Source organism: Callithrix jacchus, chromosome 6 (assembly GCF_049354715.1).
Source record: "Callithrix jacchus isolate 240 chromosome 6, calJac240_pri, whole genome shotgun sequence".
Classification (NCBI taxonomy): domain Eukaryota; kingdom Metazoa; phylum Chordata; class Mammalia; order Primates; family Cebidae; genus Callithrix; species Callithrix jacchus.
The window spans coordinates 140,239,714-140,266,379 of record NC_133507.1 but is presented as its reverse complement, the minus strand read 5'-3'; the positions used below and the strand labels follow the sequence as shown (position 1 = coordinate 140,266,379).

Below are 26,666 nucleotides of genomic sequence, written 5' to 3'. Positions count from 1 at the left end.
ATTGAGTTTAAATGACAACAATAACACATAAACCAGAAGGGAAGAAGGAAGACACAGAATAAATGAATGGAGTTAAATTGTTCCTAGTTTCTTTTATTGTCCAGGAAAAGGTAAAAGAATCAGCTAACATTAGACTTCAATATATCAAAAATTCATGAGTACACAAATAATGTACTCTAGTTTGTAATTTGTTTTTCATGAGGGTGTAATGTTAGCAATCTTGAAACCACCTCATATGTATACTTGTATTGAACAAGTAAACATTGTAGATACTGAGATCCAGGCTTGCAACATCAGAGAAAGAAAGAAGGAAAGGAAGAAAGCTGGTATGAACTCTTGGTGTTCAATTGGAATCAGAGATATCAATGTGAACTCAAGGTTTTATATATGTTTATACATGTATAGATTGATTCAAAATTAACATATGCATTTGTACGTCTTAAGTTACATACATACATACATATATTTCCTAGCTCAGTCCACTAGTGGGGGCCTTGAAGTGATCGCATCCAAGTAACAGCACCCCTAGGGCCAACCCTGATTTTTTATCTTTTTATTTTACTTTAAGTTCTGGGATAACTGTGCAGGATGTGCAGGTTTGTTGTCTAGGTATTACATGTGCCATAGTGGCTTGCTGCCCTATCAATCTGTCATCTAGGTTTTAATCCTTGCATGCATTACGGATTCATCCTAATGCTCTCTCTCCCCTTGCTCCCCACCCGCCGACAGGCCCCGGTATGTGGTATTCCCCTCCCTGTGTCCATGTGTTCTCATTGTTCAACTCCCACTTACGAGTGAGAACATGCAGTGTTTGGTTTTCTGGTTCCTGTTAGTTTGCTGAGAATGATGGTTTCCAGCTTCATCCATGTTCCTGCAAAGGACATGGACTCATTCTTTTTTATGACTGCATAGTATTTCATGGTGTATATGTGCCACATTTTCTTTATCCCGTCTGTCATTGATGGGCATTTGTGTTGGTTCCAAGTCTTTATTATTGTAAATAGTGCTGCAATAAACATACGTGTGCATGTGTCTTTGTAGTGGAATGATTTATAATCCTTTGGGTATATACCCAGTAATGGGATTGCTGGGTCAAGTGGTATTTTTGGTTCTAGATCCTTGAGGAATCGCCATACCATCTTCCACAATGGTTGAACTAATTTATACTCCCACCAACAGTGTAAAAGTGTTCATATATATTTCTCCACATCCTCACCAGCATCTGTTGTTTCCTAAGTTTTTAATGATCGCCATTCTAACTGGCGTGAGATGGTATGTCATTCTGGTTTTGATTTGTATTTCTTTAATGCCCAGTGATGATGAGCTTTTTTTCCCACATGCTTGTTGGCTGCATAAATGTCTTCTTTTGAGAAGTGTCTGTTCATATCCTTCACCCACTTTTGGATGGGATTTTTTGGCTTTTCTTGTACATTTAAGTTCCTTGTAGACTGTGCATATTAGACCTTTGTCAGATAGATAGATTGCAAAAATTTTCTCGCATTCTGTAGGTTGCCTGTTCACTCTGACAATAGTTTCTTTTGCTGTACAAAAGCTCTTTAGTTTAATTAGATCCTATTTGTCAATTTTGGCTTTTGTTGCAATTGCTTTTGGTATTTTAGTCATGAACATGAGTCTTTCCCATGCCTATGCCCTGAATGGTATCGTTTAGGCTTTCTTCTATGGCTTTTATGATTTTAGGTTTTATGTTTAAGTCTTTAATCCATCTTGAGTTAATTTTTGTATAACGTGTAAGAAAGAGGTTCAGTTTCTGTTTTCTGCATATGGCTAGCAGTTTTCCCAGCACCATTTATTAAATAGGGAATCCTTTCCCCATTGCTTGTTTTTGGAAGATCAGATGGTAGTAGATGTGTGGTGTTATTTCTGAGGCTTCTGTTCTGTTCCATTGGTGTATGTATCTGTTTTGATAACCAGTACCATGCTATTTTGGTTACTGTAGCCTTGTAGTACAGTTTGAAGTCAGGTAGCATGATGCCTCCAGCTTTGTTCTTTTTGCTTAGGATTGTCTTGGCTATACAGGTTCTTTTCTGGTTCCATATGAAATTTAACGTAGTTTTAAAAATTTATTTATTTAAATTTAAATGAAATTTAAAGTGGTTTTTAAAATTTATTCAGAAATAAAATACCTGACCATTACTCTTCAAAATGGTCAAAACCATTTAAAAAAGAAGAAATTGAGGATTGTAAGAGTAAAGAAACATGACAACCACTTGCACTGTGGCATCCTGGGCCAGTAGAAGGACTTTAGTGAAAACACTGATGAAATTTGAATAACATGTACAGGTTACTAGTTAATGGTATCATATCATTGTTAATTTCCTGGTTTTGGTCATTGTACTGTGGTTATATAAGATTCTGATAGTAGGAGTAGCTGGTGAAAGCCATTCTGTACTATTTTGCAACTTTTTTATAAATCTAAAACTGTTTCAGATGAGGTGCAGTGACTCACGCCTGTAATCCCAGCACTTTGGGAGGCTGAGGTGGGTGGATAGCTTGAGCTCCGGAGTTCAAGATCAGCCTGTGCAACGTGGTAAAACCTCGTCTCTACCAAAAATGCAATAATAAAAAAAAAATAGCAGGGCATAGTGGTGCGCATCTGTGGTCCCAGCTGCTTAAGAGGCTGAGGTGGGAGATCTTTTGAGCCTGGGAGGTGGAGGCTGCAGTGAGCTATAATCGCACCACTGCACTCCAGCCTGGGCAACAGAATGAAACCCTATCTCAAAAAATAAAGTAAAATAAAAAAGACTATTTCAAAAGAAGAAATACGTGGTTAAACAAATTTGTGGTATTTTCATACAGTGGAATGCTACCTAGCAATAGAAAGGATGAACTGTTTATACATGTAGCAGAGTGGATGAATCTCAGAATAATTAGGCTTAGTGAAAGACCTCATAAGAAAGTGCATATTGTATGATTCCATTTATGTGAAATTTTAGAAAATGTAATCTATGGTGACAGGAAACAGATTAATAGTTTCCTGGTCATTAGAGACAAGGTCACAGGCAGAGAAGAGTGGGAGGGAGGGATACAGATGGGCACTAGGTTACCTTTGGGGATAATAGATATGTTCACTATCTTAATTCTGTTGATGATTTCATAAGTGTATATATGTCAGAATTTATACACTTTAAATGTGTGCATTTATTTATTTATTTTTTTATTTATTTTTGAGACGGAGTTTCACTCTTGTTACCCAGGCTGGAGTGCAATGGCACGAACTCGGCTCACTGCGACCTCTGTCTCCTGGGTTCAGGCAGTTCTCCTGCCTCAGACTCCTGAGTAGCTGGGATTACAGGCACATGCCACCATGCCCAGCTAATTTTTTGCATTTTTAGTAGAGACAGGGTTTCACCATGTTGACCAGGATGGTCTCGATCTCTTGACCTCATGATCCACCCACCTCGGCCTCCCAAAGTGCTGGGATTACAGGCTTGAGCCACCGCGCTCGGCCAAATGTGTGCCTTTTATTGTATGTCAACTATCTTCAGTAAAGCTGATTTTATTTCTAATGTATAATTAATTTTTAGGACATCCATTAAATGTCCAGACTGAGCATGATTGGCTCATGCCTGTAATCCTAGCACTTGAGAAGGGGGCAGGTGAGAGAATCACTTGAATCCAGAAGTTTGAGACAAGCCTGGTCAACATAGCAGGACCCATCTCTACAAAAAAAATATAAAAATTAGCCAGACATGATGGTGCTTGCCTATAGTTCCAGTTATTTGGGAATTTTAGGTGAGAGGAGTGCTTGAGCCCTGGAGTTAAGGGCTACAGTGAGCTGACTGTGCCATTGCACTCCAGCCAGGTGACAGAATGATACCGTCTGTAAAAAAACTAAAAGCCTATGTTATTTCCAGACTAACAGAAGGGAGACAATGAAATAAATAGTCAAACATTCTAAGTGAAGGCATAAAGGAGAGAAAAAGGAAAATAGAACATGTAGAACAAATAGTAAATGCATCATAAAATTCAAGGAATAACCCAAATCAGTACTGACATTGCTGATATAAATATACTAAATTTATATAAAATTTATATGAATATAAATATACTAAATATTTCAGTTAAAGAGATATACAGGATTTAATGCAAGAAGAAAATGTATATGCTATGTAAAAGAGAAACAACTACAATATAAAGATGCAGAAAAGTTGAAAACAATAAGATGAAAACATACATCACATATTATCCAAAGTACAGTATTTAGGGGTTTGTAGGAAGGGATAAAGTATTTTTTTTTCTTTTGAAACGGGCTTTTGCTCTTGTTGCCCAGGCTGGAGTGCAATGGCATGATCTTGGCTCACCACAACCTCCGCCTCCTAGGTTCAAGTGATTCTCCTGCCCCAGCCTCCCAAGTAGCTGGGATTACAGGCATGCACCACCAGGCCCAGCTAATTTTGTAGATTTAGCAGAGATGGGGTTTCTCCATGTTGCTCAGGCCGGTCTCAAACTCCCCACCTCAGCCTCCCAAAGTGCTGGGATTACAGGTATGAGCCACCACACCTGGCCAGGTGTGGTATTAGATAATGCTAACTTTTAGGTTAGAGGAATACGGAGTTGTAATTGGAAGGGGAACTTGGGGGTTTAGACACCATAAGGTTGTTTATAAAAGTGTGTGTTTTATGAAAATCTATTATGCTCCACATTTGATTTTTATGCACTTTTCCCATATGAGTGTTCTATTTCACAATTTATTTTTAATTTTCAGTTCACAATTTATTTTTAATTTTCAATTAACAACTGAGTAGAAAACTACCACTTTTTTACTTTTTTTGAGATGGTGGTGTCTCTCTCAGTTTCCCAGGCTGGAGTGCAGTGGTTCAATGTAAGCTCACTGCAGCCTCCGCCTGCCAAGTTCAAGCAATTCTCCTGCCTCAGCCTCACAAGTAGCTGGGACTACAGGTGTGCGCCACCAAGCCCAGCTAATTTGGGTATTTTTAATAGAGATAGGGTTTCTCCATATTGGCCAGGCTGTTCTCAAACTCCTGACCTCGGGTGATATGCCACCTCAGTCTCTCAGAGTGCTTCGATTACAGGTGTAAGCCACCTCATCCAGCATTAATTTTAAAATAATAGAGACAGCATTTTGATATGTTGACCAGGCTGGTCTCAAACTCCTGATCCTCCTGCTTTACCTTTCCAAAGCGTTAGGATTACAGGCATAAGCCACTGTGTCTGGCATACAAATTTTTTTTCAGTGAAGAAACAAACAGCCACTAACATATCGTCTAGACAAACAATAAATAATTTGGGAGCAATTGGTTTGCCTTATAGAAAAGTAAATCTTTTTTTTTTGAGACAGAGTCTCGCTCTGTCACCAGGCTGGAGTACAGTGGTGCAATCTTGGCTCACTGCAACCTACGACTCCCTGGTTCAAGTGATTCTTCTGTCTCAGCCTCCCAAGTAGCTGGGATTACAGGCGTGCACCACCATGCCAGGTTAATTTTGTATTTTTAGTAGAGACGGGGTTTCTCTGTGTTGGTCAGGCTGGTCTCGAACTTGCGACCTCGTGAGCCATTGCACCCGACCTGTTTGTTGTGTTATTTGTAACAGTAGAAAATGCATACTGTAAATCTGTTCAAGACTAGGTAAACTAATGTAATATCCACAAAATGGGTAACAGTGAAACATTATATATTGTTTTTTCAAGCCATTAACTTGCATTATTTTGGTTGTAGGTTAAATATGTTCTGTATTATGACCCTCTTCAACTGTGTAGCAACAGATTTGCTAGTTTACATTTGTAGAGTTTTCCCTTAAGTGATCATTATTACTGATATTTCCCTAAATTCAAGATTTTTTTTCCCCTAAACATTGACTTTTCTTAATCTATTTGGGGAAAATCGTAGTATTCAAACATTTATTTTGCATCTTCATTATTTATGCTTTTTTATAGGACTAATGTTTCAAGCCAAACTCCCTCCGCCAAAAGAAGTTTGGGATTTCTTCCTCAGCCAGCTCCTCTTTCTGTTAAGAAACTGAGGTGTAACCAAGATTACACTGGCTGGAATAAACCAAGAGTGCCCCTTTCCTCTCACCAACAGCAGCAACTGCAGGGGTATGTCAGTTCTTTTATTTTAGTTTCTTTTTTATAAAGCGATTCACTAGAAGTGAGCTTTGGTGTAAAACATGATTAAAGGAATTACATTAAAGTTCTAAAATATTTCTAAATTAGATCACTTATTAAAGATTTATTATATCCATAAGTAATGTTAGCTCCATTATCTGTTCTCCAAACAATTTTAGAACTTTGAAATATATATAATATTCATTTTAAAGCAGAAATGTGTATTTTTCAACCCAGTACTCTTTATTCTACTGCTGAGATACTTTCAACATTTTTTGTATATCTTCCCTAGTTTCTTCATGGTTATATATTTATTAAACACAAAATGAGATCATAGTATAATACCTGTAGTAATTATAATAGCTGTCTTTTTACTTTTTTAACTTTTTTTTTTTTTTAAATAGAAATGGGATCTCACCATGTTGCAGGTTGGTAGAACTCCTGGCCTCAAACAATCCTCTCACCTCAGCCTCCCAAAGTGCTGGGATTACTAGCATGAACCACTGTGCCTGGCCAGTAGCTCTGTTACCTAAAGTGTTTATTATGTGCCGGATACTGTGTGCTAAGTGTTTAAATTGATTTTTTTTTCTTTAAAATTCTTGCAACAAGTCTTTGAGATAGATACATTAAAAATCTGCTTTTATGAATAAAGTAAAGCTTACCAAAGTTAATTAACTTGCTCAAAGTGATATAGTCAGTAGTACAGTAGTAAATCCAGATAGTTGGGCTCTGATTACATTCTTAATCACTATGCTATATTGCTTCTCTGTTACCTTTTCCACTGCACATTAATCTTGACACCCTTGTATATTAATAGAGAACTTTCAACCATATAAATGTACGTTTAGGTTTCCCTTTTTTCCGAATATAATCCAGCTAGAATGAACATTGTTATACACATGTATGTTTTTAATGCTTGTTGAAACTTTTCTATAGGATAAATTATTGGAAGTAAAATTGTTAAGGATTAAGACTAAGGAAGGCAGTTTGAAATTTTTAATTATTTTTTTTAAACTGCTCTCTCATAACCTACCAACTTATTTGTTTTTAATCTCACTCTAAGTACTGCTTTTATACCAGCTTTAAACTTACCAGTTTACTTGAATAAATGGTATTTGCCAAATGGCTTATTCATAGTAGTTTATATGCTTCATATATTAGCAGAAAACATCACAAAATTTGCAGTGGAAACAGTTCACTCTCCTCTCTGCTTACCTGTTGTTTTCTCTAATCTTTATCATTTCTAGTCTTCTATAATGTTTGCTTTCCAGTCAAATGCTTAATTTCCTTTTTTCTTCACTCGAATTGTTCTACATCGGTTGTCTTACTGTCTCCTAACCAGACAACATTTTATATTGGTTTTATCTATCCCATTTTGTGACCATTCTTCATCTGGGTCTTTGATTCTGTCTACCCTCATCTTATTTGTTTCATTTTCCTATTGCCTTCTCTTGTATATTTTATAGTTTACTTATAGTTACTGCTGTTCACCTCCTTGAGACTCTTTTGACAGCCTTGTGAGTTGCCACCCTTGGTGTTCTAGGCTCCTCCAGTGTTTATTTCATTTCTGTATAGTACCTATACCCATCTCTACAAATACATCTTTCCTCTTTTTAGACTTCTTCCAGGAATTAGAATATAATATGTCAAGCCGTGTAAGTACTCAGGACTCAGGACTCCTTTAAAAACAACAACAACTGAGTAGAAAACTACCATGTCTAAAGGATAACAACGGCTGCCTAATTGCGGTGTTCCTCACAAATCCTCCAAAAAACATAAAATTAATGAGGAGTACAAAGAAAAGCACCCATAGTCTATGCTTCAGCATTGCTAGGAGACAATACCTCCACCTTTAAGTTACCTTCTTAAATAGAGAAGCAAACCAAATTCCTGCAGTGTTCCCATTTTCTGCTGCTTAAGCCTATGGTTGCTGAGAGTTAGGGACAGGAGGCTTAAGGGATTCCATGAAAAATAATTTACAGGAGTAGAGGACTTGGATGAAGCACTGAAGAAAATCACTCCCAGAAAGAGAAAATCCTGTAATAAGTAGCAAAATAATCTGGATCTTGGCAGTTTACAAAACTAGTTATAGGGAAGAGGTTTGAATGTCAGTGGTACCAGAAGTAACAGCCTAAAAGAATCATTACTTATAGGGGAGAATTAGCCAAGTCTGGAAACTTGATTTAGAAGCAAGAGAAGAAAATTAAGAATTGTGTCAAATGAAAGCATGCCAACCTCTCTTTTTCTCTTTCCTTCACCACCATCATCCTCATCCATTAAAGACACTTAAAAAAAAAAAGAAAAGAAACTATACTTCACTGAACTAACTGCTTCACTTAAGCCCTATTCACAAAATGAAAAGGAATATAAAAAAGCAGTCCACTTCCATTAAAAAATGACTGTAAGAAAAAAACACGGTGGGGCACAGTGGCTCACCCCTGTAATCCCAGCACTTTGGGAGGCCGAGGCAGATGGATCACAAGTTCAGGAGTTCAAGACTAGCCTGACCAACATGGGAAAACCCAATCTTTACTAAAAATACAAAACTTAGCTGGGAGTGGTGGTGCATTCCTGTAATGCCAGCTACTTAGGAGGCTGAGGCAGGAGAATTGCTTGAACCCAGGAGGCGGAGGTTGCAGTGAGCCAAGGTCGTGCCATTGCACTCCAGCCTGGGTGACAGGGTTGAGACTCCATCTCAAAAAGAAAAAAAACAGAAACACTAATCAAAATATTTCAGCCAGTGAAAATTCTGCCCCCTAGAAAAAACCATGAAGTAAATTGTTTATAGTGAGTAGATGCTAAATAGAATAAGACCAGGCACAGTGGCTCACACCTATAATCCAAGCACTTTGGGAGGCTGAGGTTGGCGAATCACTTGGGGTGAAGAGTTTGAGACCAGCCTGGCCAACATGGTGAAACCCTATCTCTACTAAAAATACAAAAATTAGCTGGGCATGGTGGCACATGCTTGTAATCCCAGGTACTTGGGTGGCGGAGGAAGGAGTATCGCTTGAACCTGGGAGGTGGAGGTTGCGGTGAGCCGAGATGACAACAGTGAGACTTCATCTTGAAAAAATAAATAAATAAAAAGAATTAAATATCCTGAAAGAAGCACCTGATGGTATGAAAAAGTAACATGAATAAAGAATTCAGGCGCTGTGGCTCATGCCTGTAAAACGTAGCACTTTGGGAGGCCAAGGCGGGTGGATCACTTGAGGTCAGGAACTCAGAGCCAGCCTGACTAACATGGTGAAACCCCATCTCTACTAAAAATATAAAAAAATTAGCCGGATGTGGTGGCAGATGCTTGTAATCGCAATTATTTGAAAGCCTGAGGCAGGAGAATCGCTTGAACCTGGGAGGCTGAGGTTAAAGTCAGGCGAGATCATGTCACTGCACTTCAACCTGGGCAACAGAGTGAAGCAAAACTCCTGTTTCAAAAAGGAATTCAAACTAAGAATCACAGTGGACAAGCAAGAAGAAATGAAATGATAAATGCTTGAACTCAGAAAAAATGGAGAAGAAAAATATATTGAAAATGAAGTTTTAAATTAAAGTTACCCAAGTGAAAATAATTTCAAGTGAAAATTTAATAATGGGCTTTAAAAAGGAAAGCTGGGAAACAAAACAAAACAAAAAAACATGAAAAAAAAAAAAGTATAAAAAGCCAGAAAGTAGTTGAATTAGAAAAAAAGCAAAGAATATCCCCGTATTACATATAATGAGAGTCCTAGAAGAAGGCAATCAAATCACTGAGACAGAAGTAGTGTTAAAAGCTATGATCTGGGCCAGTCACGGTGGCTCACACCTGTAATCCCAGCACTTTGGGAGGCAAGGCAGGCGGATCACGAGGTCAGGAGTTAAAGACCAGCCTGACCAATATGGTGAAACCCTGTCTCTACTAAAAATACAAAAATTAGCCAGGCATGGTGGCGCAAGCCTATAGTCTCAGTTACTCGGGAGGCTGAGGCAGGAGAATCGCTTGGGCCTGGGAGGCGGAGGTTGCAATGAGTTGAGATTGTGCCACTGCACTCCAGCCTGGAAGACAGAGTGAGACTCCATCTTGAAAAGGAAAAAAAGCAAACTGTAATCTAGCCAGGCATGCTGACTTGTGCCTATAAGACCAGCACTGGGCCGGGCGCGGTGGCTCATGCCTGTAATCCCAGCACTTTGGGAGGCCGAGGCGGGTGGATCACGAGGTCAAGAGATCGAGACCATCCTGGTCAACATGGTGAAACCCCGTCTCTACTAAAAATAAAAATTAGCTGGGCATGGTGGCACGTGCTCATAATTCCAGCTACTCAGGAGGCTGAGGTTGCGGTGAGCCAAGATTGCACCATTGCATTCCAGCCTGGGCAACAAGAGCGAAACTCCGTCTCAAAATAAAACCAGCACTTTGGAAGGCCAAGGTGGGTAGACTACTTGAGCCCAGGAATTCGAGACCAACCTGGGCAACAAAGCAAAACCCCATCTATAAAAAGTACAAAAATTAGCTGGGCTTGGTGTGCGCCTATGTCCCAGCTACTCAGGGGACTGAGGCAGAAGGATTGCTTGAGCCCAGGAGGTCAAGGCTGCAGTGAGTCATAGTCGTTCCACTGTACTTCAGCCTGGGTGACAGAGAGCGAGACCTTGTCTCAAAACAAACAAAACAACTATAATCCAAGAAAATCTCCCTGAAATAAGCTTTGAATCTATATACTGAAAGAGCTTTCCAGGTGTCTGGAAAATTGACTTAGAATAATAAAGACATATTTTAGTACAACTATTAGACTTTAGAGACAATGAAAAATCCTCAGTTCCTTAATCAAAAAGATAAGATATTTAACAAGGGCAAGAGAAATAGACTGGCATCAGACTTGGTAAAATCATCATGCAAAGCAGGATAACACATCATTTTCAAGAAATTTGATGAAAGGAGGCATGAAAAAAATTTTTATGCCAAGCCAAAATGTCAAATATGTAAGCTAGAGAAAAAAAGTTTGGAAGTATAAGAACTTGGAATACTGTATAGACATTTATTCTTCCTGAGGATTCTATACAGAATGAGGTTCGTGCATCTAAGAGTAACTGGAGAAACATCGACAAAATGTAAATGATGAAAATTTCTTATATTCTGTTATAGATCTAAGAGAAACAGTGACGAAAATACATATAAAAGAATGGTATGTAAACATTATGTCAGCTGGGCATGATGGCTAACACCTGTAATCCCAGCATTTTGGGAGGCTGAGGCAGGCAGATCACTTGAGCTCAGGAGTTCAAGACCAGCCTGGGAAACACAGCGAAGCCACATTGCTGCAAAAAAAATACAAAAAAATTTAGCTGAGTGTAGTTGTGCACACCTGTAGTCCCAGCTGCTTGGGAAGCTGAGGTGGGAGGATTGCTTGAGCCTGGGAGATTGAGGCCACAGTGAACGATGGCCATACCATTGCACTCTAGCTTGAGTGACAAAATGAGACACTGTCTCCCCCCAATTTTTTTTTTCTGATAAAGTAGTAAGATTGCAACTAAAAGAAAATGAGAGAAGAGAGAGAAGGAAGAAAATAGAATTATGTAGTTGACTGTTTCATAAGTAATAGGTGTGAGTCAAAGGTTACTATTTAAAATGAATGGGCTTGGTTCAATGGCTTACTCCTGTAAGCCCAACATTTTGAGAGGCCAAGTTGGAAGGATCACTTGAGGCTGAGTGTTCAAGACCAGCCTGGGTAACATAGTAAGGCCCTGTCTCTACAAAAATTAAAAAATACGATAAAATGGACAGGCTAGTTCAAGCACAGTGGCCCACATCTGTAATCCTAGTGCTTGGGGAGGCCAAAATGGGAGATCACTTGAGGCTAGGAGTTGAAGACCAGCCTGGGCAACATAGTCTCTACAAATAATAAAACCAAAGTAAAAAATTAGCCCAACATGGTGGTATACATCTTTTATCCCAGCTATTGGGGAGGCTGAGGCTGGAGGATCGCTTGAGCCCAGGAGTTCAAAGTTACAGTGAGCTGTGATTGTACCACTGCACTCCAGCCTGAGTGACAGAGCAAGACCTTGTCTCTAAACTAATAGAATGGACAGGCTAGATGGCTTTAAAAATTTATCAAACGGGTTAATAGCAATATAAAAAGTCTAAAACTGTCTCATAAAGCAAAACCAAACTCTATGCTGCATACGAGAAATAGGCTTAGAACAGTAATTTTTTTTTAAAGTTTTATAATAAAGGAAAGGAGAGATTATTTAATGGAAACAATAAGAAATCAGGGGCTGCAGTTCTGAGACCCAATAAAGTAGAACTTAGGTCAGAAGTGTGTATATTAGGCCAGAAGCCTGTATTATTTTACCTTCCAGTTTGGGCAGTTTTTACATAATGTATTTTATAGCTTTGTTTTTGGTGCATACACATTTAGGATTGTATTAGTTAAGTCTTCTTAATGAATTGACCTCTCTATTATTATGAAATACCCCTTTTTATCCATGATAATATTTTTCTGAAGTCTACTCTGTCTTATATTAGTGGTTTCTCCACATTAAAAAAAAATTTTTTTTACTTAATTATTTATTTATTTTTTAAGATGGGGTTTCACCATGATGGCCAGGCTGGTCTTGAACTCCTGACCTCAGGTGATTCACCCACCTTGGCCTCCCAAAGTGCTAGGATTACAGGTGTGAACCACCGTGCCCGGCCTCTCCACATTTTTTATGATTAGATCATCCAGTCTAAATTGATAGTTGCAATATTTAGACCATTAACATTTTTCACAATCATGGATAAAGCTTAGTTGAAGTCTGCCATCTTGCTAATTGTTTTCTATTTGTTCCATCTAACCTTGGTTACTTTTTTCTCTTTTCTTTTTTCCTTTGTGTTCATTTTATCTCCATTATTGCCGTGCTCCCTGCATCATTCATACTATTGTCATGTGTTTTACTTCTATGTATGTCATACATCCCACAATACATAGTTAGGACTTTTTTATAGCTTTACTGAGATAAAATTCACATACCATGTAGTTACCTGTTTGAAGTGTATTATTTGGTGGTGGTGTTTTTACTTTAAACAATTTAGTAGTATTTAAAGAAATTGAAAGATGAGACAGAAATGTATTTTGTATTTTCCCAGATGATTTATTGTTTTAAGTGCTCTTTATTCTTTTGTGTGGATCCCAGTTTTTATCTGATATCATTTTTCCTTCTGCGTGAAGAATGTTGCTTTAACATTAAGAATTCTTACAGTGCATGTCTCCTGGCAGCAAGTATTCTCAGATTTTGCAGATTTTGTTTGTCAGAAAAAGGATTTCGCTTTTAAAATATATTTCCATTGGATCTAGAAATCTAGCTCGTATAGAACTCTAATTTCGTAGTGTGTTTCTTTCAGTATTTTAAAGGTATCTTTTCATATAATTTCTGACTAGAAGCCTATGGTCTTAATCTTGTTTTAGTCTTAACTCTACAATTATGTACTTTGTTTCCTTAGTTCTTGCATATTCAAAAATTTTTCTCTAGCTTGGATACTTGAAAAATAGTTTGGCTGGATATAAAATCCTTGGGTCTTGCTTTTTTTTCCTTGGGTTTCTTAAAATGCTATTTTACTGTTACCTTGCTTTGTATTTGCTTTTCAGAAATCTGATGCCAGTCTTATTCTTCTGCCCTTGTAAGTGATTTAATCTTCTTCCCTGAAGGCTCTGTGACAGTTTTTCTCTGACTGCTTTTCAAGATTTTCTCTTTATTGCTAACTTTTAGCAGTTTTATTTTGATGGGCTTCATTTTGATTTGTGTTTATCTCACTTGGGATTTGTTGAACTTCTTGAATCTGTGGGTTTCTAGATCAGATTTCGAATGTTTTTATCTGTTGATTTTTCAGGATTTTGTTTTTTTTTTTTTCCCTGACTCTTCCCTCTGGATTCCAGTTATTTTTGATAGTGTATTTGGCATTGTCCCACAGGTCGGGGGAATCCCTTCTGTTGCTGTGTTTTCAAGTTCACTCTTATTTCCTTCTATAGTGTCTCATATGCTACTAATCCCATCAAGTGAAATTTTCATTTTAAATACTGTGGTTTTCATCTCTAGAAGTTTAATTTGGGTCTTTAAGAGATCTTCCACTTCTCCCATTATGTTTATGATCTCCTTTGCATTCTTGATCATATAGAGCATATTTTAAATAGTTGTTTTAACATCCTTATTTGCGGTGGTTTTGATTATTTTGAGACTCCTATTTAAGTTCTTTTTTTCATTTTCTTTCTTTCTCAGTTGTTCGATCGGCCTGAGTTCTTTTTGGTTGAATATAGAGTATCCTTTAAGGCTAATTTGTTCTTTTTCCTAAAGCATAGTTCCTTTGGGGTCTCTGTTAACACTCTGTGAATTCATCTAGGTCTCTCCACGCTGACTGGTAGAGATTCAAACGGGTGGAATTTTAGTCCCTGCATGAATTCTGGGAATTGTTTGGCCAATAACTCCACAGTAAACATTCTTTTCCTTGAAGTTCTTCTTGTTTAGTGTCAAGAAGACTTAAGTTTCACTCTGCATACATGGGTTGGTATTCAGCCAAGTACTCAAGCAGATTGCTATGCAGGTTTCTGGAGCTTTTCCTTTGCTCAGTTCCCACCTTTTAAGTACTCTGTCCCAGAAATCTCAGCAACCTCAGCTTCTCAAACTCGTTTGTCTCAGCTCAACTTGGTCAGATGTCTGGGCTCTGTTTGACTGCTCTCTGAATTGCAGTTCACAAATTGCCTCCAGACAGAAAACCTGGGTAATAGTAGGGCTCATAACATTTATTTTCCCTCTCTTATGGATCGCTGTTTTGTGCTGCCTGTTGTCTAGTATCTGAAAATAGCTATTTTCTCTGTTTTGTTAATTTGTTTATTGTTTACAGTAGGAAGGTAATTCAGACTCTCATATTTCCTCATAGGCAGAAGCAGATGCAGTAGTTCTCTTGGGTACTCAAAATTGACATCACCCATGGGCAACACAGGAATATCACATATTCCTGGATGTGATGCCCTTAGAAGGATAGAGTGTCCACAAGACATTGTGGCTCACACCTGTAATCCCAGCACTTTGGGAGGCTGAGGCAGGCAGATTGCTTGAGCCCCAGAGTTCAAAACCAGCCTGGGGTGACATGATGAAACTCTGTCTCTTCAAAAAAATACAAAATTAGCCTGGCGTGGTAGTACCCGTTTATAGTCCCAGCTACTCAGGATGCCGAGTTGGCAGGATCCTCTGAGCCTGGGGAGGCTGGGGCTGCAGGGAGCCAAGATTGTGCCACTGCACTCCAGCCTGGGCAACAGAATGAGACCCTCTCTCAAAAAAAAAAAAAAGAATTGGATGTGAGGGTGATCTGGCTGCGACATCTGTCACACCATTGATTACCAGGGTTGATTTGACTGATCTGACTGGCTAGGCAGATAGCCCCTTCATCCCTCATCACTCCATGTGCATCCCTCCCAAAGCTGTGCACCCAGTCGAAGAGGATGACCATCATCAATAGAGGAGGACCAGTCTTCCGTCAAGGGTATACCAGTAGCTACACTTCCATGTTAGAACATCCAAACAAGCTCTTAAAAAAAAAAATAAAGAATGACATGGTATCACTGTTTGCTCATGTGCTCTTCCAGTTTGGGCTGAATCTCATCATGAGGAAATGGCAAACCCAGTATGAGGGACATTCTATTAAAAATAAGGCTAGGTCAGGTGAGGTGACTCAAGCCTGTAATCCCAGCACTTTAGGAGGCCAAGGCAGGTAGATTACTTGAGGTCAGGAGTTCAAGACCAGCCTGGACAACATGGGGAAACCCCGTCTCTATTAAAAATATAGGCTGGGTGCAGTGGCTTACGCCTGTAATCCCAGCGCTTTGGGAGGCTGAGGCAGGTAGATCACTGAGGTCGGGAGTTCAAGACCCACCTGACCAATGTGAAACCTCTACTAAAAAGAGAAAAAATTAGCCAGGCATGGTGGTGCATGCTTGTAATCCCAGCTACTCAGGAGACTGAGGCAGGAGAATTGCTTGAACCTGGTAGATGGAAGTTGAAGTAAGCCGAGATTGCACCACTGCACTCCATTCTGGGTGACAGAGCAAGACTCCATCTCAAAAAATTAAATAAATAAATACAAAAATTAGCCAGGCATGGTGGCATATGCCTGTCATCCTAGTTATTTGAGAGGCTGAGGCATGAGACTTGCTTGAACCCAGGAGGCAGAGGTTGCAGTGAACCAAGATCACGCAACTGCACTCCAGCCTGGGCAACAGAGTGAGACACTATCTCAAAAAAACAACCCAAAAAGACAGGCTGGGGGTAGTGACTCATGCTGTAATCCCAACACTTTGGGAGGCCAAGGCAGGAGGATTGCTTGAGCCTTGGAGCTCAGTACCAGCCTAGACAACATAGTGAGATCCCATCTCTACAAAAAATAAAAAAATTACCCAGGCGTAGTGATACATACTTAAAGTCAGGAAGCTGAGGTAGGAAGATTGCTTGAGCTTGGGAGGTTGAGGCTACAGTGAGTCATGATCACGCCATTGCACTCCACCCAGGACAACAGAGCAAGACCCTGTCTCAAAAACAAAAACAAAACAACCCGGGTAGGAAGAACCGTGTTCTTCAAAAATGTCAGTGTCGTGTAAGAGAAAGCTGAGGAATTATTCCAGATTAAAGAAAACTAAAGAGACACAACGTCACGTGATCCTGGACTGAATCTTGTGTCTAAGTGAGGGAACAAAAGCTATAAAGAACTTTCTTGGATCAGTTGACAAAATTGAATCACGGAACGTGTATTAGATAAGATTTTTTTTTTTTTTTTTTGACACGGAGTCTCACTCTGTTGCCCAGGTGGCACGATCTCAGCTCACTGCAACCTCTGCCTCCCAGATTTAAGTGATTCTCCCTGCCTGTCTCCAAATCGCTGCGATTACAGGCACGTACCACCATGCCTGGCTAACTTTTGTATTTTTAGTAGAGACAGTGTTTCACTATATTGGCCAGGCTCATCTCGAACTCCTGACCTCAAGTGATCTGCCCACCTTGGCCTCCCAAAGTGTTGGGATTACAGATGTGAGCCACGGTGCCTGGCTTATTACTATAATATCATAATGCAGTGGTTCTCAAAATGTAGTTCCCAGACCATCGGCATCAACGTGATCTAGTAACTTGTTAGAAATGGACATTTTTGTGTCTTCTCTGTCTAAACCTACTGAATTAGAAACCTTGGGGTTAGGGTCCAGCAATATGTGGTTTAATAAGCCCTCCAGGTGATTCTGATACATATTAAAGTGGAGAACTCCTACTATACTGAACATACTTTAGGAATTCCTGTTGCCTTCTTCTAAAGCACGATTTCTTTAATTTTCAGCTTCTCCAATTTGGGAAATACCTGCTATATGAATGCTATTTTACAATCTCTATTTTCACTCCAGTCATTTGCAAATGACTTGCTTAAACAAGGTATCCCATGGAAGAAAATTCCACTCAATGCACTTATCAGGTAATCATTATGTACTGTACTTATCGAGTAACCTTTTTACTTTATTGATTATAGAATAATGGAATTTTAGACACTCAAAAATTTTCTGTGTTGCTATTAGTAGTTTTTAAAATATCATGCCATGTCATGTAAAACTTTGTTTTTTGTTTTACCAGACGCTTTGCACACTTGCTTGTTAAAAAAGATATCTGTAATTCAGAGACCAAAAAAGATTTACTCAAGAAGGTTAAAAATGCCATTTCAGCTACAGCAGAGAGATTCTCTGGTTATATGCAGAATGTGAGTATTAATTGTTTTAAAATGTTTCAGAGGCCTGACACAGTGACTCACGTCTGTAATCCCAGCACTTTGGGAGGCCTAGGTGGACAGATCACCTGAGGTCAGGAGTTCGAGACCAGCCTGGCTTTAACATGGTTTGAAACCCTGTCTCTACTAAAAATAGAAAAATTAGCTGGGCATGGTGGTGGGCACCTGTAATCCCAGCGACTGGGGAGGCTGAGGCAGGAGAATTGCTTGAAGCTGGGAGGCAGAGGTTGCAGTTAGCCAAGATTGTGCCACTGCACTCCAACCTGGGTGATAGAGCAAGACTCCATCTCAGTCAGTCAATCAATCAATCAATATTTATAAAAATAAAAAAAACAAATGTTTCAGAGATTATGGAAATAGACATGATTTTAGTGTTTCTTGATTTTTATTTTAAAATGAGATTTGTGTATGCATGTTCATTATATAATGAAAAACCTGAGGAGAGGCCAGGCGTGGTGGCTCGTGCCTGTAATCCCAGCACTTTCCAGAGGCCAAGGCAAGTGGATCACCTGCATTTAGGGGTTCCAGACCAGCTTGACTGACATGGTGAAACCCCATCTCTACGAAAAATACAAAAAAATTAGCTGGGCATGGTGTCGAATGCCTATAATCCCAGCTACTTGGGAGGCTGACGAAGGAGAATCTCTTGAACCTGGGAGGTGGGGGTTGTAGTGAGCCGAGATTGTGCCATTGAACTCCACTCTGGGTGGCAATAACGAAAATCCCTCTCAAAAAAGGAAGAAAGAAAAACCTAAGGAGTTGTAGTAAGACTAAAGGTGACTCTTCTGTGTATTGTACCATATTTTAACATATAGATTTGATTTGCTAGTGCAAGGATTTGGGCTGTGTTAGCTGCAAAAAGCTTTTTTAAAAAAAAAGCAAAGTGAGGAGTTACGCAATTGATATAATTACTAAGAATATATAATCTGTCATTTGTTTTTATTCATAAAATATACAGCCCCCCAAATTCTTTTTATTCTTATTTGTTTTTAGCCCCCAAATTCTTATAAGAATAATCCTGACATTGTTCATATATGTCATTGAATTCCAAGGGCTTTCACTGTCTAAATTATGTTAATAAGCTATTGTTTTTTGGTTGTTTTGTTTTTCATTAGTTTTCCTTTTTTTGAGACAGAATCTTGCTCTGTCACCCAAGCTGGAATACAATGGTGTAATCTCGGCTCACTGCAAACTCTGCCTCCCAGGTTCAAGTGATTCTTCTGCCTCAGCCTCCCAAGGAGCTGGGACTACAGGCACCCACCACCACACCTGGCTAATTTTTATATTTTTAGTAGAGATGGGACTTCATCTTGTTGGCCAGACTGGTCTCAAACTCCTTACCTCAAGTGATCCTCCTGCCTTGGCCTCCCAGAGTGCTGGGATTACAGTTGTGAGCACCAGGCACAGCCTCAATAAGCTGTTATTGTGACAAAAAAATGTTTTTGTCTGATTAAGGATATTGTTGTCTTATTAGGATGCTCATGAATTTTTAAGTCAGTGCTTGGACCAGCTGAAAGAAGATATGGAAAAATTAAATAAAACTTGGAAGACTGAACCTGTTTCTGGAGAAGAAAATTCACCAGATATTTCAGCTACCAGAGTATACACTTGCCCTGTTATTACTAATTTGGAGTTTGAGGTTCAGCACTCCATCATTTGTAAAGCGTAAGTAATATCTAAGAAATTATTTTCCCCTTTTAGTTCTTTATGGCGAGTGAATAAAACTTTCCTACGACATACCAAATGCTATGAATTATTTTCTGTTATTAAGACAGGTTCTCACACTGTCACCCAGGCTCTTGAGTGCTGTGGCACACCCTAGCTCATTGTAGCTTAGATCTCCTGGGATCAAGTGATCCTTTGACCTTAGCCTCCCGAGTAGTGAATTTTTATCTCATCTTCATTTCTATGTCATAGGGGAAATATAAATCAACAGATTATACCAAGCCTTTTTTTTTTTTTTTTTTCCCCCCAAAATCTTTATCTTTCTATAGAAATGCTTGGGCTAGGCACAGTGGCACATGCCTGTAATACCAGCACTTTAGGAGGATGAGGTGAGCAGATAGTGTGAGCCCAGGAAATCAAGACCAGCCTGGGCAACATGGGAATATACATCTCTACAAAATATACAAAAATTAGCCAGGCATGATGGTGAACAACTATAATCCCAGCTACTTGGAAGGCTAAAGTGGGAGGATTGCTTGAGCCCAGCAAGTTGAGGCTGCATTGAGCCCTGATCACGCCACTGCACTCCAACTTGGGCAACAAAACAAGACCCTGTCTCAAAAAACAAAATAAAACAAAACAAAAATGCTTGGTGGAGTGAGAACTGAGGACAATTTAAATACTTTTATTATACACTTTAGTATTGACTGAACACTTAATTTTGATCTATAGTTTTTTTGTTTTTTTTTTTCATTGCTGTGTAGAATATTGAGTTGTTTGGGAAATACTTGTTTTTCACTGAAAAAATAAATCTTATTACTTGCTTGTTTAGTTGAACCACAAATTATTTTTACTAAAAATTTTTTTTTACAAAATAGATCAAAATTTGAATTATTTTTACCTTTTGCAATGTTTTTCAACCATATTTACAGTAATTATCTAGACTTATTTTCTACATTAAATTAATTTCCATGCTTATCATCAGGACTTCTATACCCTGCACATCACTTTAAAATGTTTTGCTTTGACTAATCTTCCAGTCATCTATAGTACATTTCGGAATAGATTTTTTTCAGAGAAAATGTAATTCTTTACAGTCTCTATATGAGATAATTATTTTTATGGCTTTCACATATGACTTAATGCAGAATTATTGAGTCACACATAGACTTTACCCATCAATGTATTATGTATACTGTCCTATCATACCCTATTACTCTGTGCCACTCATAAGAAACTTTACTTTGTGGGAATTTTTTCTTTTTCTTCCTGAAAATCTGTGGTATTCTTTGTTTTTGAAATTCAGTTTCATTAGTTTACGTCTAGTTATTAACACTTTTGTTACTTTTTCCTTAATATGGTAGAGCCTTTTCTTCTGAAGATTTTTTTTTTTGAGACGGAGTTACCCAGGCTGGAGTGCAATGGCACGATATTGGCTCACCACAACCTCTGCCTCCTGGGTTCAGGCAAGTCTCCTGCCTCAGCCTCCTGAGTAGCTGGGATTACAGGCATGCGCTAGCATGCCCAGCTAATTTTTTGTATTTTTAGTAGAGACGGGGTTTCACCACGTTGACCAGGATGGTCTCGATTCTTGACCTCATGATCCACCCACCTCGGCCTCCCAAAGTGCTGGGATTACAGGCTTGAGCCACCGCGCCCGACCTTCTGAAGATTTAAAGATTTTCTCCAGCTCCAGAAAACTATTCTCTAAATACTGCTTCTTTTCCATTTTGGAATTTTCTTCAGAAATATTCAGAATCCACATTGGTTCTCCAATTTTTTGTCCTCCATATCTGCTTTTCTCAGACTACTCAAAATGATAGTGTTCACCGACATCTTTTTCAGCTATAACATTCTAGCATTTTTAACCAGAATTTTAATAAAAACAGGTCTGTGATATTGCTTGCCTTCATTCAAGACTTCATTAGTGTTTTTTCCCCTAATGGATAAATGATTTTCTAAAGAAAATATTCGGATCTTGCAAGTATGGTTCAGCTTATAAAAGCTGGAGAGTCCAACAGCAGTCAATAATATGATAGCCATTTATTCCTTCCTTCTTATGCACCTTCCAGACAAAATTTGGTCAAGTCAAAGTGAGGGGCAAAGTTTTCAGTTATTATTGAATTGTGGGAGTACCATTCAAATTTTTTAATAGAAAATTAAAGTTACCTCTGTTGAAAATGACCACAGGCAATCCATCAGCTTTCTCAGTCAGGTATGGAGAGATAGGCAGTGGGATCATTCAGGGAACGCAGAAGAAAGCAGGCCATATCAGGCTGGCCACAGTGGCTCATGCCTGTAATCCCAGCACTTTGGGAGGCTGAGGTGGGTGGATCACCTGAGGTCAGGAGTTTGAGACCACCCTGGCCAACGTGGTGAAACTCCATCTCCACTAAAAATACAAAAATTAGCCAGGTGTGCTGGTGTGTGCCTGTTGTCCCAGCTACTAGGGAAGTTGAGGCAGGAGAATTGCTTTAACCTGAGAGGTGGCAGCTGCAGTAAGCCAAGACCACACCATTGCACTCTAGCCTGGGTGACAGAGCAAGACCCCATCCCAAAAAAGAAAAGAAAGAAGGCCATATCAGAGCAATGGCTTCTGCACTGTGTCAGTGGTGTTAGACACTAATTGTATAGCACCCAAATGTTGGATGTGCAGTTGAGGTATGTGCATCTGTGCAATAAGTGCCTTGGGTCGTGGGATATAGACACCAGGTAGCTAGACTGGACAGATTGTGCCAGATGGGTGGGGATAGGGTTCTGTTGCTTCATTAGTAATTTTCTTTAGGACACTTCTCTAAACACAAAGTAGTTTCTGGCTGAAGGAAAATTCCATACACTTTACACCTTGGATTGTAATTTTGTGTGTTTATCCTCTGCCTCATCGTGCTGTAGGTTTGTTTGGCCAGTTTGTCAAATGTACTTCTTTTTAAAACTATTACAATTTAAGCTGACTGCTTTTTAATTATTATAAGACAATTTAATATATTAATAATATATTCTTGAATATGGGATTTTTTTTTTTAGACAGAATGTTGCTCTGTCGCCCAGGCTGGAATGCAGTGGCACAGTCATAGCTTACTGTAGCCTTTAAACTCCTGAACTTAAGCAGTCCTTCCCTCCTCAGCATCCTGAGTAGCTAGGACTATGGGCACACACCACCGTGCCCAGCTAATTTTAAATTTTTTTCTAGACACACGCTCTCCCTGTTGTCCAGGTTGGTCTGAAATTCCTGGCCTCAAGCAACCCTCCTACCTTAGCCTTCCAAATTACTGGGGTTTACAGGCATAAGCCACTATGCCCAGCTTTGTATTTCTCAAACCTGACATCTCATATATCTGCAAGTCCTTTCAGCTCTACCTTGAAAATACATCCAGAATCTGACCTCTTTTTACCACTTTGATTGCCACTACCCTATACCAAGCCACTATCATCTCTTGTTTGAATTGTTGCAGCATCTTAAATTAGTCACCATGTTTCTGCAGTCTATTTAAATACAAAAGTCAAAGTGATCCATTTAAAATGGAAGTTATTTCATGTCAGCCTTCTGCTTATAAAATTAAAAAGTCTATGACTTGTATAACCTAATGTAATCTGCCTCTCAGCACTCCTACCTCCCATCTCTGTTAACTCTCTGACTTTGTCTTCTATCACACGTTTCCCTTGCTCATTTTATTTTAACCAAATTAGCTTCCTTGCTTTTGTTCAAAAATGCCAGGATCATGGTGCCTGAGAGCCTTTGCACTTAACATTTCCTGTATTTTGAATTCTCTTTCCCAATATACTCTTATTTTTATTTAATTGCTGATTTATTTTTGAGATGGGGTCTTGCTTTGTCACCCAGGCTTGAGTGCAGTGGCTCAATCACAGCTCACTGCAGTCTCAACCTCCCAGGCTCAAGCAGTTCTCCCGCCTCAACCTCCTGAGTAGCTGGGAGTACAGGTGCATGCCACTATGCCCAGCTAATTTTTAAAATTTTTTTGTAGCGATCGGGTTTTTCAGTGTTGCCCAGGCTGGTCTCAAACTTCTGGGCTCAAGCTAACTTCTCACCTCAGCCTCCCCAAATTCTGAAATTACAGGCCCCCACACCTGGCCCCCATATCATTTAGTTAGTGTCCTCATTTCTCCAGATCTTTACATAAAGGCCATTTGCTCAGTGATATGTTTTATTGCCACCCTCTCAGATATTTTGCTCATATCTTTTATTTCCCTCTTCCCTACTATGTTTTTCCATCTTACATGTGTCACTGTCTAATATACTGTGTTTTACTAGTGTCAGTTTCATTGTCTTTCTCTCTCCCAATATAATGATGGCTTCATGAGAGGAGGAGGTATTTTTGCCTTGGTTTATTTACTACTGTCACCCCAGGGTCTAGAACATTTTCTGGCATAGAGGAGGCTGTATTAGGTTTTCAGTGCTGTGTAACAAATTGCTTCAAACATATCAGCTTAAAACAAAACCCATTTTATTTATTTATTTATTTTGAGACGGAGTTTCGCTCTTGTTCCCAGGCTGGAGTGCAATGGCGCGATCTCGGCTCACGGCAACTTCCGCCTCCTGGGTTCAGGCAATTCTCCTGCCTCAGCCTCCCGAGTAGCTGGGATTACAGGCATGCGCCACCGTGCCCAGCTAATTTTTTGTATCTTTAGTAGAGACGGGATTTCACTGTGTTGACCAGGATGGTCTCGATCTCTTGACCTCGTGATCCACCTGCCTCGGCCTCCCAAAGTGCTGGGATTACAGGCGTGAGCCACCGTGCCCGGCCAAAACCCATTTATTAATTCATCCGAGCTCTGTAGGTCAGAAATCTGAGCACAGTATGGCTGAGTACTCTGCTCAGAGTATTAGAAGGCTGAAATAAAGGCAATACTGCCCGTGTTCTCATCTGGAGCCCAGGTTCCTCTTCTGTCTCATTAAGGTCATGGGTAGAATTCAGATCCTGTGGTTATAGGACTGAGGTCCTCGTTTTCTTGCTAGCTGTCCACCAGAACCACTCATTTCCTAAAGGCTGCCTATAGATCATTGTCCCATGGCCCTCTCATAGGCAGTTCACAACAGTGCTGTTTGCTTTTTTCCAGGTCAGCAGGAAATATACATCTTTCTGACTTCAGACTTCTTCCCTTCTGTCCTCTAGACTGAGATTTAAAGGGCTCATATGGGCCGAGCCTGGTGGCTCATGCCTGTAGTCCCAGCACGTTGGGAGGCTGAGGCAAGAGGATTGCTTGAATCTAGGTGTTAGACCAGCCCTGACAATATAGTGAGACCCCTTCTCTACAAAAAGTTTAAAAATTAGACAGACATGATTGTGCACACCTGTAGTCCCAGCTATCTGGGAGGCTGAAGTGGGAGGATTGCTTGAGCCTGGGAGGTCAAGGGTGCAGTGAGCTGTGGTCATGCCACTGCTCTCCAGCCTGGGCAACAAAGTAAGAGCCTGTCTCAAAAACAAACAGACAAAAAGCCTCACATGATTGGATCTGACCATTCAGATAATCTCCTTTTTGATTTATTCAAAGTTAAGATTAGTAACCTTAATTATATCTGCAAAATTCCTTTGGGCTAGGTAAAGTAACATCGTCTTAGGTGTGGTAGCTCATCATTATCACTGGTTGGTTCCATCCACACTCAAAGGGGACAGAATTATACAGAGTTGAGGTTCATGATAGAATTCTGCCTGTCAGAGAGGCACTCAGTAAATGTTTGCTGAATGAAAAACAAATATACTCATGTTTTTCAGTCTTTAGCTTTAACAGTAGGGAATTAGGGTAGAAATACAAATATTACTTAAAGTACTGATAAGATAAAATGAAAAACAGCTAAAACTACTTAAAAGAAATTTGCTTCTAGGTAAATTGAATATGGTATTTTAATCTCAGAGCTCACTTTTTAAAATTCTATAAAAGATATTTGATAATGAAATCATTCTGCTGCCTAACAGAAGTAGCCACACATGCACATAAAAAGCATGTAGAATTTTTAAAGCAGCATTACCTGTCTAGCCAACAACTGGAAACAACCTAAATGCCCATCAATACCAACATGGATAATGGTAGAATATTCATACAGATTAATGCTATACAACAGTGAAAATGCAATAAAGTCATACACAGCAGGCATGGTTCAATATTACAATCATGCTAAAAGAAAACATTGCATAATCCCATTGTAAAAGGTTCTAAAGCAGGCAAAACTTATCTATAGTGTTGGAAGTCAGAATAATAGTTATCTCTTGGGAGAGGGTAGTGATTGGAAAAGGGTATGTGTGAGGGGGCTTCTAGGTAGTTGATCATGCTCTGTTTCCTTTTTTTTTTTTTGAGACGGAGCCTTGCTCTGTAACCCAGGATGGAGTGCAATGGCACCATGTCAGCTCACTGCCCCGGGTTCAAGTGATTCTCTTCTGCCTCAGCCTACCGAGTAGCTGGAATTACAGGTGCCCACCACCATGCCCAGCTAATTTTTGTATTTTTTGTAGAGACAGTGTTTCGCCATGTTGGCCAGGCTGGTCTCGAACTCCTGACCTCAGGAGATCTGCCCACCTCGGCCTCCCAAAGGGCTGGGATTACATGCTTAAGCCACCAAACCTGGCCCTGTTTCTTGATTTGAGTGGTAATGAATGTGTTAACTGATAATTCATAAAGCCATATACCTGCCACAGATTCACTTTTCTATATTATGTTATGCTTTAGTTTTTTAAAGTTTGGGGGTTGCTTATGTAAAGTTTAAAAATTTAAGAAAGTACTTAAATACTTGCAATTGCAGTTTTATCTGTGTTAATTTAATAAGCATCAAAAAGTTGTAAGTTTTTATGCCTGGTGATAAGATATAAGTACCATAAGTTCTATGAAAGAACATTGTTTTTGTATTTCTTGTGTATTGTATTTGTATTTCTTGTGTATTGCTCTAAATGCTTACATGTCTCTTTTTCTTCTTACAGATGTGGAGAGATTATCCCCAAAAGAGAACAGTTTAATGACCTCTCTATTGACCTTCCTCGTAGGAAAAAACCACTCCCTCCTCGTTCAATTCAAGATTCTCTTGATCTTTTCTTTAGGGTAAGTAATATCTTTTTTATTTTCACATAACTAAATTTTATATCATTGATAGTTGTATTTGAAGGTGGTTTCTTAAAGGCAGAGTTTCTTTTTCTTTGGGGC

At 39.3% G+C, this 26,666-nt stretch overlaps 1 protein-coding gene across 35 annotated transcripts in view; it reads left to right on the top strand.

Moving 5' to 3' along the window:
- USP37 (ubiquitin specific peptidase 37) overlaps positions 1-26,666 on the top strand; it is a 109,149-nt gene that overhangs the window by 45,561 nt on the left and 36,922 nt on the right. For all 35 annotated transcript variants that reach the window (XM_078328534.1, XM_078328531.1, XM_078328552.1 and 32 more), the window contains 5 exons: positions 5,915-6,076; positions 17,415-17,546; positions 17,702-17,825; positions 19,327-19,517; positions 26,447-26,564. In XM_078328534.1, coding sequence (XP_078184660.1) covers positions 5,915-6,076; positions 17,415-17,546; positions 17,702-17,825; positions 19,327-19,517; positions 26,447-26,564 — 727 coding nt within the window. The remainder of the gene's footprint in view (positions 1-5,914; positions 6,077-17,414; positions 17,547-17,701; positions 17,826-19,326; positions 19,518-26,446; positions 26,565-26,666) is intronic.